The sequence below is a fragment of the Conger conger genome, chromosome 6 (genome assembly GCF_963514075.1).
Source record: "Conger conger chromosome 6, fConCon1.1, whole genome shotgun sequence".
NCBI classification, from domain to species: domain Eukaryota; kingdom Metazoa; phylum Chordata; class Actinopteri; order Anguilliformes; family Congridae; genus Conger; species Conger conger.
The window spans coordinates 61,396,317-61,415,611 of record NC_083765.1 but is presented as its reverse complement, the minus strand read 5'-3'; the positions used below and the strand labels follow the sequence as shown (position 1 = coordinate 61,415,611).

The following is a 19,295-nucleotide window of genomic DNA, read 5'->3' as shown; positions in this document are numbered from 1 at the left end:
GTGAGTTCCCTCCTCTCTGGATGAAGTTGTGTATTAGTGAAATCAGCTGGGGGAGTGATTGGTTGGAAAGAAAAACCTGCATACACGGCCTGCCACAGCACAGGATTGGGCCCCCGTGGTGTTGTTACCTGTCGAGCTCCAGGCGATCCCTGCATGTGCTTTGATGCTCCAGCTTTCATTATTTATAATGCTCTGGTATGGAAAGTGTCCACAGTGAAGATAGACAAACTGTGAAAACTAATCGTTTTTGTCCATACTGTATTGATGCCGTGCACTTAGCAGCAAATGGAGTATTCGAAATTCAAAACCTTACCACTAGATCATTGTGATGTGTTGAGAAGCACTGTAAAACATTTGTGAATGTTGAATGGCGAGGGTCTGCTAGTGGTCTTCAGAGTCCTCTAACAAGTAAAGCATTAATTCAGAGCTTCACATGCATAGCAGTGTCTGAAAATGATAAATCTTTTTCTGGAAAGCAAATAGTGTGCGTGTTTATGGTTCCTAATGCTATCCATGAGTAAGACCTCATGTTTACGTATTAGTCATAAGCTGTGCAAACAGTTTGCATAGCGTGTGAAATTGTTTGCTGTACACATTGGACTCATCTGTTATCATCTTTAATGGCATCTTATTCACGGTCCCTCCTCGAAGGTTTCATCGTGATTAAGCCAACATTTCTCTTCGCCAAAAGCACAACCGGCTTCGCCTTATTTAACGGGACGTCCTGAAGTCACATCTACAGGCGGCGCGTGAATCGATGCTGATATCCGCCCACTGGACACTTAATGAGCGGTGTAATGACACACAGCTGATTGTTGCATTTCAGATCCCACTGTGCTTTGCATTTGGTGTGAGACAAGCTTGGCCGCACTTGTTAAAATCCGACCAAGCTCCCCGGTTTTATTCGCTGGGCTGCCTTCACAAGTGCACAGTACATTTTTATTTTTGAATGCTTTTATTGAACTGTTTTCTTTACTTCTCCTTTGAACTCTACACCTTGATGTTGACGTGTATACCATATTAATGGGCCTATAAAATAATTTACGACTGTACTGTAAAACTCCTGTTTTGTGGAAAACACTTTTGTGGAGTGTTATATGTTCTGGAACTTTACTGTACAAGCAGAAGATTGAAACAGCAGGGGAATTACTGTAGATCCGTTGGCTGGAAGTAAAATGTATTGATATTGCTGTTATTTTGAATGTAAATGACACTTTTTAGAAAGCTGGCAGCTTTATGACTGTGACCTCATATAGTTGTGTCCCTAGTGTATGGATGATTCACCATAGTCTCATTTTGTAAATTCTCTATGGAAGAAACAGGGTTTATGAGTCAAATAAATAAAAACACTTATTTGAAAATGATGCCTTCAATTACCCTGATACGAGGTATATGCTCACAGTTTTTGCATAATTATGTTCCTTTTTTGGAATAATGCATCTTTGGTCATTTATTTGACATTGTTGTTTTAGCAGTTTATCGCACTTTATTATTAGAGTTTAGCCCTGCATTTTTAATATGCATAATACATTGTGCGAAGTGGGATTTTCATTTTTAACCTGAACCTAACTAACTAATTAATTTGCCTAAGCCGTAGTGCATTTCAATGTCTTTATTTTTTTTTTAAATGTTCTCTCTGTCCTGGCTGGGTCTTCATGTGATATAACTGGTGCTGGTGACATTTTGTCAAAACAGTAGGCAGGCAGGATAAACTCAGGTTACTGCTCCTGTACTTCCACTGTTACATAGCGTGGCATTCCTAGCATACTGATGGCATAAGCAGTAATGGCAGTTTTTAATCGTTCATTTGAAAAAAATATAATGCCCACATGTTCAATTGGGTGCATGGTGTGGTTTACAGTCAAAGTCTAATGACAGCGTGGTGAAGGAGAGTGTTGTTTTTGTCAAATAATAATGGTTGATGCCTTTAAGTACCCCCACAATAACCCCTTGTGGAGCATTCAGTATTCACAGCCACCCATGCTAGTGAATGGGGAAACTGTAGTGATATTTATAATGTTGAAATGAGTTTTTAAATAATTGAGGCACATTTTTACTGCATACACTGAGACACAAATCTCTACAGCTAGCTCTTGTTTTCAGTGAAGAATGCCATTCCCCAGGAAGCACTGTAAATAATTTGCAGGAAAGTCACGTGGAAAGGGATGTAAGCGGAGCTCTTCCGGCAAATTCCGGACTGCATGGAGCCACTTTCCTCTGCAGGCTCAAAAGGGTTTTGCAGTGCTAATTACTTTTTAACTTGCACAGTATCTTGCAACTTCCTTTATCCAGCTTGAAATATACTTCTTTCTTTGCACAGACTAGAGATCTGTTTACTAACCAAGAAGCCTTTTAAAAAACAAACATTTTATTTGCATATATAATGTCTTGAGGCAGTTTGTTCCTGCTTTATTGTCTCCCAGCATTTTTTTGTGCTGAACCCTTCGTATTTCATTGTTTGGCTCGACAACATATATAATAATATAATTATTATGATAATGAAGATGATGATGATGATTATTATCAGCTGCTGTGCATCGCTGTCAATGGCATTTAAGTAGGAGTGACCTCACTAAGAAAATTCCATCAACTACTAACTGAGATGATCAGTTTGTATTGAGTAAAAGTGCAGTAGTGCAGTGACCTGCAGTCTTTTAGACTAGTTGGCCAGTGCTTGTCATGGTCATGGCTCTGTCTGTCCCGGAGTGGTTTAAACGCCCTGTGCCTCCCCTCTACAGCTGGATGCCGAGGCCAGTGACCTCCTCAAGGAGCTGCAGAACAAGCTGAACACTGTGCTCGATGAGCTGAGCGGTGTTCTGGCCTCCAGGTAATTATTAAACCAGTCCGCTACGTGCCGTCCACCCCAAGCTGGCAATTAATAATTAATAATGTCATTTAATGTGGAGCTGGCAGCACAATGCTGCGGGTGCAGTGGGCAGCACTGTTGCCTCACAGCAAAAAGGTCATGGGTTTCCAGCCCACGGGGCCTCTGTGTGGAGTTTGCATGTGTCTCCCCGGGTCTGCATTGGTGTCCTCCAGGTACCCTGATATCCTCTCATAGTCTGAGGACATGCAGGTTAGGCTGATTGGAGACTAAATTGCCCGTAGGTATGAGTGTGTGAGTGAATGGTGTGTGTGCCCTGCGATGGACTGGCAAACTGTCCAGGGTGCATCCCCATCTCTCGCACAATGCATGCTGGGGATGCATGCAGGGATGCATGCAAGGCTCCAGCCCCCCCCTGTGACCCTGACCAGGAATAAGTAGGTTAAATAATGGATGGATGGATTTATCATGTATTGTTGTGTGTATTGGTCCTGTGTACGTAACCAGAGGTCTGACAAGAGGACAAAGTATCTGTTTTCATTTCAGCAGAATAGAAGGGGTAGTTAGGATTCCTTGGGTTACTGTTACTTATTCCATAGAAGAACCCTATGTACTGCAGTTAAAGGGTTATTTGATGGGCAAGATTGGGCCTTTATCTAGGAGCTCTCACATCTTACACCTATGATGCAGGATTCCATAAAAAGAAGTCACTATTTGGAATCAAGCCAAAGAACCCTTTCAGAACCCTTCTTTTTAAGAGTGTGCATTGTGTCTGGAATCTTGATATGCTGTGTTTTAGTGGATTTCTACTGTAGCCATTGACTGGATGTATAGTGTAGAACAGTCTCTGGCTAATCGGAAGAATGACTGTGTCACAGAGTCATGGAGGTGGCATTACAGGTGAGAAAATGGAGGTGGTGGATGTCAGTGAATCACAGGAGTGTATAACAATAGATTTTGTGCTATCTGTATTTTATCACTGACACACAGACAAAACAGTGAAGTTCTCAGTTTCCCATTGTCTCGGGTCTCATTGTCTACTATAAGCTGCTAATTGGCAAGACCGGGGCCATTGTTAATATTATTTAATAATAGTGCTTTAATTTTATTAGTTAACCGCCGAAAACGCTTGACGTGAAATATTAGGAATTAGAGTGATGGAGCGTAATTGAGGCAATAGGCCTAGACGGCTAATGAGCTGTTGTTAATAACTGTTATTAGCCGGCGTTCACTTCATGGTAAAGTGCACCTCGCTTTGCTGCGATGGCTCTCTCTCTTTTTCCTCTGCTAGTTTCAAGCCTGTGATCGAGGACTGTGTGAAGCAGATGAACCAGGAGCTGGTGCAGATGAAGGCAAACGGAGCGGCCAAGAAGAGCAACGCTGCCATGGACGCAGAGACCGTGCTGCGACCCCTCATGGACCTGCTGGATAAGAAGTAGGCCCACTCTCTATACCAGCACTAACCAGCCCTGTTCCTGTCCATCCACTGTCCTCTATGTATTCACCTCAACCAGAATTGTTGTAGCTCTTTATCATATCTTGTAATCATGGCTCACTTCTCGTTTATGCTTTGTCACAACTTTACTGAAGTAGCTTGTGCTTACAGTGTGAACTAAACTTGTTGTTCATGGCTGTGCATAACTGATACTGCTTAATAGTTGTACCTTATCTGGCCATGGTTCTGCATCCATTGCTTTGGACAAAAGCGTCTGCCATTTACATGTAATGTAAAATGTTCATTAAGATTTTTTAACTTCTACATATATATGCCAGAGCTGTATGAAAGTTACTCAAGCACTGGTTTACTGTAGTGACACGCTGTAGCAAATTCTCAGCATTACTGCACTGTCCATAATTGGCAGAACTGTCCTTGTTGCATTACAAAGGGTAACATGTCTGGTAGATCAGGGGACTGGAGCCTGTCTGCATTCGCTGTACAAGGAGTATACTGCAGCTCAGTAATCAGCAACTCATGGTCCTTGAGGGCCAAGAACTGCTGGTGTTCCACCACCCTCCCTTGGAGACAGTCTAGCCTATCATTAGCACAAATTACCAAGGAGAAAGGAAAACCAGGGCTGGATTTGGATTTGAGGGCCAGAGTTTATGATCCCTGCAGTAGCTGGTAGACAGCAGGGTGAGTAGCAGCCAGCCATACATGCTCTTCTTCGCTTATCTTTCCCATAAAAATTCCTCCGAAAATGGAAAATGCAGACCTTGTTTAGCGAGTTGCAAGCCCTGGAATCTTGAAAGCAAAACTTAAAAAGGCCTTTGAACTTTGCTGCTGAAACGTTGGTAATTAAATAACTGCATTGGAATTAAGAGTGTGCAACCTTTCTTTTTAAGTTTAATATTTTCCTGCAAAACAATTTTTCCCTGACTCTACTATCAGAACATGCATCTTTTGGCATAGTATTCAAGCGCACTGTACATGATTGCACTCATTTATTTTTTTCCTTTAAGCTAACTTTCAATAGGCAATAACATCAATCAGCTGTAGTAAGCTGTGTGTGTATGTGTGTGTGTGCCCATGAGTTGCACCTTATTTGTATGCTTAAAACGATGCACTGCTGCTGGAAACAAATCCTAGGGGAAACACTTTGTGCTTCATGCGGAACACGTCCAATACCTGGATCTGGCTGGGGGTACCTGAGGAGAGATTTGGGAAGCACTGTCTTAGAGGCTTCTCAATGTGTTTCTGTACACACAAAGACATGCTGTAGAATTTTTCCTCTTGAGGTTTTTTTTAATTGTGTATAGGGGTAGAATTCTATGCAATCTCTGGGATTATTGCATGGTGTAATTCTTGGATACGGTGAAAAATAATGCATGAACATTTGTTTTTATGTTGGCTTGTTGAAATTGTCTTGGTTCTTTCATCAAAGTAACATCGAGGCCAATGGGGTATTACAGAGAATCCTCTTAATCATATGCAAATACTAAATCCTTTCTAGTTGTAAGTTTTTTTTATGACTCCTAAGCGGATGGTCGTATAATTCAGGAAGATTAAAACGTAAAGCTGTGGCATTTATTCTACATTAGGGGGATACTGGACTCATGATTGTTTACCATTTTTGAAGGTGCACCTTTAATCTTACCTTACTGTTAGGCAGTGTTCATACTATGATATGCTGTAGGCTTTCTGCTCAGTGCAGCGGGTTTTAAACAAGTAAAGTAATGCCAGAGTAATGTTGTTATAATGTTGACCTCTGTGTGTTTTTTCCCCACAGCCTGATGCTATTTGCTAAGATCTGTGAGAAAACGGTTCTAAAGAGGGTTCTGAAGGAGCTGTGGAAGATTGTGTTGAACACGATCGAGAGGCAGATTGTCTTACCTCCATTAACAGACCAGACTGTAAGTCACCTGCAGTAGTAGTTAGGCCTCATCTCTCCGCTCTCTTGAATTTTACAAGTTCTACACATTCTTTCATCCAAAACAATAAAACGGTTTCTACTCATTAATGTTCATCCTACTATAAAAGCCTTTTCTCTGAATCTAGCACAGGGAGGTTTTGGGTGGAGGTGGTGGCAGTGTGGTTCGCTCTTACGGACCCAGAGTCGATTATTCATCTGAGATAGAACGTCTCGCTGATCCCCGTGACGGGAATTCCTTCAAGACCTGTTCCTGTTCATCTCGCGAAATAGGGCAACGTTATCTCTATCCCGCACATGTCACACACAGACGCAGCTGCTACACTCCGTTCTGGCTATTAAACATTCATAGAGCTCACCTGCCTCTCTGATACCTCACTGCCAAAGGCCAATGCATATTACACAAATGCATTCACTCTAGCGTACCAACATGCACAACATTACGCATGGTCTGTTCAAAGACTCTTGTTTACTTATGTACAATTGACTATATGTAAGGCATCATAACTAGTTGCAGTTTAGGTCATTTATGTCTTGATGAATGTTTTTCGATATTAATTTGTTATTAAAGGGACAATAGGTAAGGTTTTTGTGTTAAAGCTTGTTGACTCATCCTCTGCCTGTGTTTATAGTCCTTAAATTCTGGTTTCAAAATATATAGTTGATGGGCCATCACTGTACCAAAACATTGCACAGCTGTACAATAATTCAAGCTCATTGGTTGGAAAATGGTTCTAATTGCCAGTGGCGTAGGAGCTTATTCTGATTGTTCGTGTGTAGCTGCCCAAATTGCACTCCAGACAAGCTATCACTGAAACTCTGTATACTATTGCTTATTATCCAAGCTAAGATTATATATCTAGTTCTAAAACAATACCAGTTTTCTATCGGTAGCAACAAGCAAATTAGCCGTAGTTAGCTCGACAAATTTACAAATATCCACCTGAGGCAATACGAGCATAATTGCGAGCGTTGCAAGCATTGTTGCACATGCGTTGTGTCTCAGGTGGATATTTGTTAATTTGGCAAGCTAACTAATAGCTAATTTGCTTGTTGCTACCGATAACAAACTGGTATCATTTTATAACTAGATACGTATTCTTCGCTTGGATAATAAACAATTAGAGTTTCAGGGATCTCTTGTCTGGAGTGCAATTTGGGCAGCTACACATTCTTTTTATCTCTTTACGTGTTGAGTCATGCATTTTTAGCTAAATCTTTATTTGTCTCAAACTGTAAGTTGCATCGTTTGTGGTACACTATCATATCTTAGTTATATAGCCAGCTAGTTCCATGGCCAAATAAGTTGCTTGCTTGAAAACTTGAAAACTTTATAAAATATATAAATAGTGTTGAGCAGCACACTAAAGTCAACATTTCATAAAGTCACATTTTCTTACTAGAACACTACGAAAAGACGGCAGGCTCTGTCGTGTTTGTCACTGTCAACTTTCCAAAACAGTGGTTTGAGGGTGTTTGTTGCTGCAATTCCTCTCTTGACCGTTAGGAGTCCGAAATTACCTATTGTACCTTTACCTAGACTTATGGAATGTTGATTTGTGCTTAATAAGGCTTTACTTTTGCCCTTACTTAATATTTACCTTGTTTTCCATATGGTAGTGTAGTGCTAGTGTATTTCTACTTGTGGCCAGATGTTAGTAGCAGTAACAGTGGGTTGTCTTAAATGCGTATTAATGCGCCTTTTGTTATCTTCAAACAGCAAGGAGCTCAGATGATTTTCAGCGCTGCAAAGGACTTGGGGCACTTGTCCAAACTCAAGGTATGACTCATCCATCGCTGACATCTGTCTTGCCATAGGGCCTGTCAATGACCAGTGAAGCACGGTGGTCCAGTGCTTAGCACGGTTGCCTCAGAGAAAGAAGGTTCTGGCTTCCGCCAGGCCTGTTTCTGTGTGGAGTTTGTATTTTCTGCAGGTGCTGGTGTAGGTTCCCTGTATTTTGTGGCCAGCTGATTGCCTCGTTGTTAAGTTACATGGAAGGTTAGTGGTTCAAACCCCAGTGTAGCCACAATAAGGTCAGTGGTGCGGTTGGACCCTTGAACAAGGCCCTTACCCCACATTGCTCCAGGGTTGATTGGACCCTGCTTTGTCTAATCAAGTGTAAGCTGCTTTAGATAAAACATCAGCGAAATAACTGTAACGTAATCTAGCTATCCTTGCACCGACAGTACCATTCCCCTGTGATTCCATGGGCTTACATTGCTGTCTAGTTATGTTTGCTGGTACAAACTCCTCTGAAAATATACTCTCCTCATTAGTAACTTCTGTTTGTAGTTCTGATGTATTCCTAGTGTCACAAAGCTGTGTTATGCCTGGGTAAGATCTGCCCATCTGAAACTAGAAACAGGCTGCTATATTCAGAATGTTACATAATGAACATTAAAGTAAGTAAACTAAGCAAATTGTTGTTTTGTGTCTACAAAGCAGTATAGAGGTACAAGGTGCACAGTGTAGAGCAGTCTACTGCTGATGGGAGCCTGCATCGAAAAAATCCACAGCTTCACACAATCAAGTGCAGATCTGTCAGACTGATTTGGTTCAGGACTGGCGGTTTGAGGAAACGGACACGAGTGAAGAAATATGCCGTTCTTCACAGATTGGATATTGACATTGCTGTCTGGTTTCTATTGCACAGCCAGTCAAAAAATAAAACCAAGTGAATGAGTGTGACAGTAATATAGCAACATTAATAAGGTTTTTACCATGTAGAAAATTCAAATATCAATCCAAAATGAAAATGCTTTGAAGCTTTTTGGGATGCACATTACTCTTCATATTGCTGTCCTGTAATTTGTGTTTTATGAGGATTGAAAGCAGGGCTGGGCTCAACTGCATTGCCCTGCTTTAGGTGTGAAATGAAATTGGTGCATTTCCTCCTTTTGCTTCCATCTTTGTGTCAGCTGCTACTATGCAGTGTTGTTGCTGCCGCAATGCATTGTGGGCCGGCCTCTTGCCACCTGTGACATAGTCCCTTGCTGAGCAGCACTGTGCCAAAGGGAGCTGACGGCACTTCTCAGCCTAGCAGGTATTAAGCAGACACACTTCTATTAGCGACCGGGGGGGCAGCACAATCTCAGCAATCTGCCGCCGTTTCCTGTGGCACTTAGATTCTTGTATGACCGTGTTTAGGCCTCAATCACGACAATAATGCCTGAGATTGTTTCAGATTGGATGTTTTCTTTGCCCAAATTCACAAGGCATTGATTTCCACCGCCATTCTACTTCCAGAGCCATGAAAGTACATTAACAGAGTTTTCTATTAAATTTAGGACATTAGGTGAACCATGAAGAAAATAAATAAGAAGGCAGGGTAAACGGGCTAAACAGAGGGAAAGTGAAATTGTTAGGGATGAGCAGATATTCACCTGCGAGGTCTGCATCGGGCTAGAGATGAGGCACGAGTCCGCCTAAGCCAGACGTCTGTATAGCCCAATCCGAACCAGCCCGACAAGTTCTAGTGAGATTTGAAGCTCAAGCCTGTTAGCGCCTGACTGAGGAAATAACAAGCCAGCAACAGCATGGCTACAGCACAATAGAACATAATGCAGTGTTTCCCACAGGGAAGCTGCTCATGAAGGTGCTTGTGATCACTGAAAGGGGGAAGCACAGTTCCACCAGCTGTTAACAAGGATTGACAGGAATGGCACACAGCAAAGCTTGTCATTTCTGTAGTGTATCATCATACTCAACTATCAAATTAAAACAACCGTACTTGAGCTTTCACACTTAATATTGCACATATTTTTTGGCCCATACCCCATCTACCCCAATGTCACAGATCTAAAAATAGGCTCGATATATACTCATTGAGCACTTATACATGTGATTATCGAATCAGCCAATTGTGTGCCAGCAGTGCAATGCATACAATCATGTAGATACGGTCAAGAGCTTCAGTTAATGTTCACATCAACCATCAGAATGGGTAATCTCAGTGATTTTGACCATTGCATGATTGTTGGTGCCAGACTGTATTTCGGTAACGCCTGGGATTTTCACACACAACAGTCTCTAGAGTTTGCAGAGAATTGTGCGAAAAACTAAAAAACATCCAGTGAGCGGCAGTCCTGTGAACATAAAAGCGTTGTTGATGAGAAAGGTCAACGGAGAAGGGCCAGACTGGTCAAAGCTGACAGGAAAGTGACAGTAACGCAAATAACCACTCATTACAACAGTGGTATGCAGAAGAGCATATCTGAACACACAACGCCTCAAACCTCGAAGTGGATAGGCTACAGCAGCAGAAGACTTAATAGGTCTAAATAATAAATCTAATAAATACCCTATAAAGTGCTCACTGAATGTATACTGTAGCCAAAATAGGCCGAATAGTATACCTTCGGCCCTGTCAGGTTCGGGTCAGGATGCACCTCTAATTCAAATATACACACTTGCAAGATTTTCGCAGTAAAATAGTATTCGGTCTGTTTTACTTATTACTTATTATTTTTTGTTTAATTTGTGAAAAATGTTCCTTTTTTCCAAAGATTAAAAGAACAGTCCTTGTAGCCAAGCTACCATCTGTTTACATTTTAGTACCTCGAAGGATTGATAGGTCTTAAAAGAATGTATGTTGGTGTGTCTAAAAAGGGGTAAATGTTATTTAAAAACCAGTTTTAGCAGTGAATCTATCACAGGAGTAAAACGGATTAGGAATTAAAGGTGCAGTTAATGCTCTAGTCCTTTTGTAAAGCATTGAAAAAGTGCTCATAGTGATTATCTTTTGGGATATTCCCTAATTTCCAAATTAAATGATGTTGTGAGAGTAAGATGACAACAATTTTGGTTATGTGTTTGCATGCCTTTAAATCCAAATGTAATTCTTCTTAATCTACAAGGCAATCAAGATGTTTAAAATGGTGTATGGGGACACAATAATGTAATGGGACACAATCAAGAAACACAATAATTATGCATCCATTTCTGTAAGTTATGTATTTCCAACTGATAATACCCATTCAACAAAGTGAATTCATTTTATATTCATTTTCATTCATTTGAACAATTGAACAATTTTTCATAGAACTGATATACACTTTTATTTTGGATTGAAAACCCTTCACCCTCCCTCTCCAATTGTGTGAAGCAGTTCTGCAGTATTGCAGAATAATTGTCAAATAATATGGTCTTACATTGACATGCCAGGAATACAATCTTTGCTGGTTCACTGTTCCCAAGAAAATTACTTACTTTCTGTCTTCACTGTAAAAGTGTATATAAATGGTTGTTGTGAAATAAAAGTAAGGTTATCTCAGCTATAAACGATCATAAATTCTGTAGAATTATTGATGTTTCCCCCCCCCCGCCCCATTTCATAAACATTTTATTCTGCTTTTATATGACATAATTGAATCTAACAGTTGTAGCCAGTGACCTGAGATAGTTCCTTGTCCAGACATATCACAATCGGAAGTTATTAGCAAGGCTAGTGGTTACTTCTTGACTTTAATAGAGAGTAATAGGCGGTCTTCGGCTTTACAAACCTCGACCCTGTCACGGCACATTCAACTAGAGTTAGCACCTAATCAATAAGCTTCGACAAAACATTAAAACTGTTGTTTTGGAACTGATCTTTAGTAATTGACCAATGAGACAGAGGAATCAATGAACAGGTTCTCTTGTATTAAACCTCTCTTTCACTGATTAAAAAGGCAGTCAAATCGCCATCATCAGCACCAACACTGCACATGGCTGGAATGTCAGAGGACATTACTGGCCCATGTCACTCCCTTGTGTGATTGCGCACAAGACAGATGTGACTTTGTGACACTGGCATGTTGCATTCTGTTTATTTGGGGCCACTAACACACTGAAAATGTGTCCTGTAAAAGCAGATTGAAACAGTTTAACTGTATTGCTCATAGGATCTCTAGTCCTTACCTGATCTGCATGCGTATAGACATCAATATGTTCATCTTACAGTACACCTTTTGGAATTTACCTTTTTTGTTCATTCCTATTATCTAACGTTTTTTGTGATTATTGTTTTGATCTATGATAGTTATTTAGTGAGTGCCTCCTGTGTTCGGCAGCCCCACAGGGTTAGCAAAGGGATGGGCAGATTTAAATTGTCTCATTGCACACTAGCCTCTCCTCCCCGCAAGTCCATCTTTTAAAAACAAGCTGAAATGGATGTTGGAGTAGCACTAGTTTCCGCGATATGACGTACAGTATGCGCGAGTGAAACATCTTTCAGGGGGAAGTTTTGACAGATGAGGAGCCGAATTGACTGACATCAAATAAAGAGGGCAACGTCAAAAGAGCACACGTCCTGCTGCGTTAAAGGATATTGATTGGAGGGGAATGGAAAATTGACAGAAATCAACATACACGCCCACGGATTTCATAAAACCCAAGTTCAAACTGTCTTCCCAGAATTGGATGTGAAAAAGCTTCAGTGTGAAAATGAAACATGAGTATTACAATTGTATGAATTTTCTGGAATATAGACTTTAAGACAGGTATGGTTATAAAGACGTGACTAAATCAAGGAAGAAAGTCTTTAAGCCACACATGCTGTCTCATTTCTGTGAGTCTGACGTAAACTGCAGTGTGATAAGACATGAGAGGCCGGAACTGGGGAGAAAAGCGTTAAAAAATGGAAATAAAGTTTGAAATACCATTAACAGATCCTGTTCAAGCACCAGAGCTATTTTGGTGCATGCGGTTTCACCACCTGATGCAATTAAAGCAGTGTCTTGTCTAAGAGGGAACCATTCAGTTTTTGTGCACAGGATGTGTTTTTAGACTGTTCTGCCATAATCTTTACCCATTTCCTGTGTCATGACTTCACATTCCACACTGCAAAATGTGACTACACAAAATGTGAATCTTATTCTAGTAATAACATTTAAGATTTTGTGACAAGTGAAACATTCTTATTCCATTGGCAAATCTTGAAATTACCTCGTTTTTTGTATTTTTTATTAAAAAATACAATATTTTATCTCTCAATATTAGACTAAAATACTTGTTATTTTTTGTTTTTTGCAGCATGTATCCCTTTGAGAGAACTTGCTAAATGTTGCAGACTGTTGGCAGGGCACTAATTTGCACAAAGCCTTAACAGACAGCTGGTTGTGGCGGGTAGCACAGCGCTGTGGATTAAACCCGTTAAACCCGTTCTGTTTTGTGTCTGTGCAGGAGCACGTGACCAGAGAGGAGGCCCGCAGCCTCACCCCACGGCAGTGTGCGGCCATGGACCTGGTCCTTCCCACCATCAAGGTATCAAAACCCCCCCTCCCACCCTCCCCTCAACCACACTGTCCATGCTCCATCTCCTGTACACACTCATCGTCAAATCTGGACCTCGAGGTAATGTTCTCTCACGTAATTAGCTAAACAATTAGTGCCACTGATGGGCCTTCACACTTGACTCTCAGGTAAAGGGAGGGTGGAAAACCAGCAGTTCTTGGACCTTGAGGACCATGATTTGATGATACCTGTCCTGTAGCATAGGTGGGAACCAACTTCTGCTGCTGCTTTCTTCTTTTTTGTTCATTTAGCAGCTCCATTTCATGGCAAAGAAAATTGATAATTGCCCTGTTTTTCACTCTGCAATGTTTATTTTCCTTATATTTATTGATTATTTTCATAATTGTTTTCATACTTTAGCCCATTATTATCAGTCCCCAAGGGTGTAACTTTAGGTGGAACATTGGAGCGGTCGAGGAACATACCTCAAGGGGAGTCTGGGGGCATGTTTCTATGGGAGAAAATCTTTGCAAAAAGGCTATTAATGGCTCTTTCTATTGAGGCAAAAATAATCCAAAAATATACTGATGTTGACATATACAGCACAGTCTGTGAGACAATGAATATGCGATTAAAGTGGATACTAGGCTCTTGATTACCTTTTGAGTCTGTTATTGACATTTGTCAACATGAGGACCATTATGAGGCTGAGAAATACAAAAAAACTGCCTGAGACAGAGGGCGAACAGTAGGTTTACCGAGACAAGCTGTTTGGAACATCATCAAGAAGAAACAGAGCGCTCAGTATATAGTATGGGCCTCCTGTTACAGTGTGCGGCCTTAGCTATTAACAGTTTTACTCATGCCTATGAAACCTTTTTTTATTAAAAGCACCCAAACGTATGGTGCTGCATTAGGGCTGATTCCGTCTGTGTATCAGGCTTGCGACGGAGGATACGAAGATGAAAAGATGTGTTTCCTGGGCTTGACTCTCGCCCTGAGGGAGGAGCTGGTGTCTGCTGCACTGCATGCGAAGCCGTCTCTGTGCTGGCGCGGCGCGATGCCTCGTAGAATGTCATTGATTCTCGCGTCTCCAAGGAGACCACCTCCTCGCTGAGATCAGTCATGATGTGGAAAAGCCTTTCATCTGTATTCCACGGAGAAGACGCAGTCGGGAAAGTTAAGCAATGCCTTGAGGAGCACTTTGCCAGGCACCAAGCTAAACCTACTCCATGCTTGGCTTAATAAAACAGTTATTTTTATTTTATTTTGGGTTTTTTTAGCAATGACCCATACAATCGAAAAACCTCATGCAGAGTCCAGTGTGTATGTGTTTGTGTGTATGTTTGTGTGTGTGTTTTTTGTACATGAGTGGGGTGGGGGGGGTGTACTGCAGTTTTGTGTGTGTGTGTGTGTGTGTGTGTATATGCATGCGTGCATGTGTATTTCTCCTGCTATTTGGGAGAAATATATACAGTATATTGGTGGTGTGGAGGTGTAGCTTAGAGAGTCCAATAAATCCACTTCATCATAGGTGTTTAGTTTCATTCTTAAAGGTAAAGATAAAGCAGTTCTTTTTATTCCAATATTTTTAGGATAAATCCTAAACTTTTTTTCCTCAATGATATGGATGTTTTTTTTGGGGTTTTTTTTTTTTGGGGGGGGGGGGGGTTTAACCGCCTGGAATATAGACAGTATTTTAACATTTTGAACAAAATGTGTGTAGACACCCACAGTTCTCCTCCACCAGCCATTTTGTTTCATACTGCTGCCTCTATGCTTGCACAGAAATGAGGAAGAGGAAGACTCTTTATGTGCAGCTTTGGCTAGCAGACCTTGTAGTGGTCAATAGAGAGAAGTCTACCGTCCCTGGGCGATGCAATTGCGTATTGTGTATGACCCCTGGAGAGGGTCAGTTGTGCCAATTGTGTGTCAACCCTGGCAAAAATCTGAATCAGTCTGAGACCATGGGGCTCAGCCATGCATTCGAGCAATTACGAACTATCTAACTATCTAACTATCTAAAATCCCTTTAAATTCAAAAATCAATTTATTCCTGAAATGTGGAGATTTGTTTGTGTTATTTTGACTATCAATTAATTTGGCTTTCCATTTTTCCACTTGCCAGAAGTTACTCTTCTAAAGTATAAGTCTAAGTACTCCTGTAGTGTAGTGGTTAAGGTAAATGACTAGGACACGCAAGGTCAGTGGTTCTAATCCCGGTGTAGCCGCAATAAGATCTGCACTGCCGTTGGTCCCTTGAACAAGGCCCTTAACCCTGCATTGCTCCAGGGGAGGTTTGTCTCCTGCTTCGTCAAATCAACTGTGCATTGCTATGTGGCAATTAACAATGGCCCCTGCCAATTATGAGCCCAATCCTTTTTCAGTGGAGCTCAAAGCAATAAGATGTTCGAGAGGTCCAATCATTTGGAAACACATAGCCACGTTACAGAAGTATACTGCTGTAGTATGTTTGTATACAGATATTACCCTCTCATTCTCCCTTTCATTGAACAGAATTTAGGCGTGAACCACACTAAATGTTTCTGTGGCGCATTACAAAAGTATCAATTGACGTGTCCACCTGGCGGATCAATATGACATTGAATAGTCTGCTGAGACAAAGCCGGAAGGTAAACAACACAATTCATCAGCTGCTGGGAAAATTAATCTTCTGATGAAATCCCAGCCAAGAGAAAGCAATTATCTTATTTTTCTTAAATTACGGGATCCGTTTGCAAGATATAATTGCCGGTGCCTTGGGGGGGGGGGGGGGGTTTAAGCAGCTGTCTTGAAAGTGACACAGGTCTAGACGGCATTTTAATAGGCTCCTGCCCTGAGCCGCTAGCGTGCCACTTGGACCAGTGGTAGAGGAGGATTCAACAAGAAGCCTGACAGAATATGGCCCTCTAGTTTGAGCGGATGGTGAGGGGAGCAGGTCTTGACATTAGGCAAACCTCATCTGTCTTAATAACACAGCCTGCAATTCTTTTTCTCGCTTCCGTTCTGCTGATTCCAGCAATCCATTACATTCCCAGGAGTAAATATGTTAATAATGGAAGATTTCTATTTATAAGATGTAATGTGTGGAATGTCAGCCTTGAGTTAATGTAAAAAACGGAGGATTTTTTTTTTTTCAATTCTCTGGCTGTCATTCCCGATTCTGGAGTCTTGCTAGGCTGAGCATCTATTTATACATCATGAGTTTGAGTGTATGTGTGTGTGTGTGTGTGTGTGTGTGCGTGTGTGTGTGTGTGTGAGAGAGAGAGGGTGTGTGTGAGTGTGTGTATGTGTGTGTGTGTGTGTGTGTGAGAGAGAGAGAGTGTGTGTGAGTGTGTGTATGTGTGTGTTGGGGATTAGAGAGTATTGTATGTAAGCTTGAGCGAATTTACCATGTGTAAATGTCTGTTTTCTATATTGCCTGAATGTATGAATGCACTGAAAATTTAAATAAATATTTTTCCTCACAGCAATACTTCCATGCTGGAGGAAATGGCCTGAAAAGATCGTTCCTTGAGAAGAGCCCGGATCTGAAGTCACTGAAATATGCACTCAGTCTTTACACCCAGCCTACAGACGCGTTGATTAAGAAGTATGTTTGCACACAGACCTCTCAAGGTAAGGTTCACATAAGCGGTTAATTACTTTGTGTTTTTACATTTTTGTGAGTGACGTTTTACATGAGAATACCCAATGAAGAGAGCAGGCCATTCAGTCTACCTTTTATCTGCCACCTTTTTCCCTTAGCTCCATTTTTTATCATTGAAGCAGCATATTTCGTAGAAGGAGACTTTATACATCCAAAACACAGTGGCAGTTGGTGAGCTGAGAAGTGGGGAAGTCAAAACCTTTCCTTAAAACTGATCATTGATCTCAACCTGTTTTCAGTAGGTTTCCTTGATTAACAAGCATGCACGCACAAATGAACAGGCAAGTAACACACAGGTTCTTTACATCGTGTTTGGGAGATGAAATGATGTGCTTTAATCACTGGTGTTGGTAGGCTGAAAATTGGTGGGGTGGAAAAACATCCCCAGAATCTTCTTTAATTATTAATGCAATGATAAATTCACAAAATACACAAAAGCATCAGATATAGCCCTCCCCGTTAAGCAGTTTTGCTAGTCGCTTAGGCCAAATACATTTATCTTGATTTGCTTTGCCAAATTGTGCAGCCTACGTTTTATCAACATTATTTGGTAATGCATGTGGACGTCTTCATTCTCTGTGCTCGCAGGATAGGCTATTCATGGCAAATATCTTCAAAGCAGATTTTAAAGAATCTTGAAACACATTTTGTTATCAATTGTTACTGAAAGCAAACACGGTATGTAAGAATGGTGCGTCTCTTTCCTTAAGCATACTTATACTGAGTGATTAAAACACATTTTAACGGATAAATTCATTAAATTGAATGGATAATTGAATCCCCTTGCATAAAGTGAAGAACCTGTGTGTTACTTGCCTGTTCATTTGTGCGATTGTCGCCACGTTTGTTAATCAAGGAAGCTTAATGAAAACAGAGATCAATAATTAGTTTAAAGTTTTCAGCTCACCCACCGCCACTATCCAAGCAGGTCTTGAATGTGCCTGTATCAAAGAGGAATATTTATTCCATGATCCAATACAGCGCATGTCAATTCCTTATGGTTAATGGTAATGGTAAATGGACTGCATTTATATAATGATTATATCCAAAGCACTTTACAACTGATGCCTCTCATTCACCCATTCACCCATTCACACACACACGCTCACACACCAACGGCAATAGGCTGCCATGATCAGCCCCGTCAGGAACAACTGGGCATTAGGTGTCTTGCTCAGGGACACTTCGACACACCCAGGGCAGGGGATCGAACCGGCAACCCTCCCACTGCCAGGTGACCGCTCTGACTGGACCTCCTGAGCTAATGCCCTTCGTTTTTTCTTGAACTCCAAATTGAGTATCCCCATTCTGGCCCTTGATATAGTGAGTCCTGCTGGAAGCCGGGGGCAGCCCAGGCTGTTTCTCGGGTGTGAGACAATGTTATTTGCTGTACGATGAATGGTGGAGCCCCAGGAAACTATGGGCCGGTTTTGCAGACACAGTTTAAGCCAAGTCCTAGACTAAATTCAATTTTGAATGGTTTTGTCACTAAAATGGTTCACTTGATGTTGGTCTGGATTGAATCAACACTTTTTCTTAGTCTTTGTTGCGGTAAATTTAGCTGAACTTACCGAACAATGTTTTTTAATACTAGAAAGGCCTGAGCCGACACCATCGGGTGGTGAACTTTAAAATTAAATTACTCCAACACTGTAAAAGAATAGAAGAATATAATAGAAATTCAAAAAACTTGACTCAGAGTTTGTCCTATTTCCTTCACAAAAATCCCCTATCAGCCAATAGGAAATGAGAACACTGGTATCAAGGTGTCTCACTCTCCCCCAACAACACACTATTCACCAATTGAACCAACTCTTTGACGTAAATCTCTCAATCAAATCTAAACCTAAAACTTTTTTAATAGAACCTTTTGCACATAGCGTCACACAAAATGCATTGATTGCAATTGTGTGATGAAGTTGGTTTATGGTCGGATGAGTAACTGTGGATGCTGTATTTACGGTATAGAAAAGAGGTTTAAACCTCCGTGAAGATTACATACTTTTAGTTTTTCAGTTAACCAGAGACTTTGAGTTAACTGAATGGACTATATGACAACTGGGTGAAATATAACTGATATCAGAGCAGTTTTGTGTTTGGGCATCAGGCTTGGTGGTAAGAAATGCGGGCCTTTCTATTGTTAAAGCCTGTCATTTGTTTATGTGTTTATTTTGTCATTAATGGAAATGAAAGGATATGTGTGACAAGGTCACAACGTGGGCCATACACAGGTACACAGGA

At 41.1% G+C, this 19,295-nt stretch overlaps 1 protein-coding gene across 1 annotated transcript in view; it reads left to right on the top strand.

Annotated features, from left to right (window-relative positions):
- Nucleotides 1-19,295, top strand: part of LOC133131086 (protein unc-13 homolog C-like) — a 126,400-nt gene that overhangs the window by 98,599 nt on the left and 8,506 nt on the right. Inside the window, exons 24-29 of the mRNA XM_061246214.1 lie at nucleotides 2,739-2,827; nucleotides 4,116-4,259; nucleotides 6,052-6,179; nucleotides 7,920-7,972; nucleotides 13,355-13,435; nucleotides 16,876-17,028. Coding sequence (XP_061102198.1) covers nucleotides 2,739-2,827; nucleotides 4,116-4,259; nucleotides 6,052-6,179; nucleotides 7,920-7,972; nucleotides 13,355-13,435; nucleotides 16,876-17,028 — 648 coding nt within the window. The remainder of the gene's footprint in view (nucleotides 1-2,738; nucleotides 2,828-4,115; nucleotides 4,260-6,051; nucleotides 6,180-7,919; nucleotides 7,973-13,354; nucleotides 13,436-16,875; nucleotides 17,029-19,295) is intronic.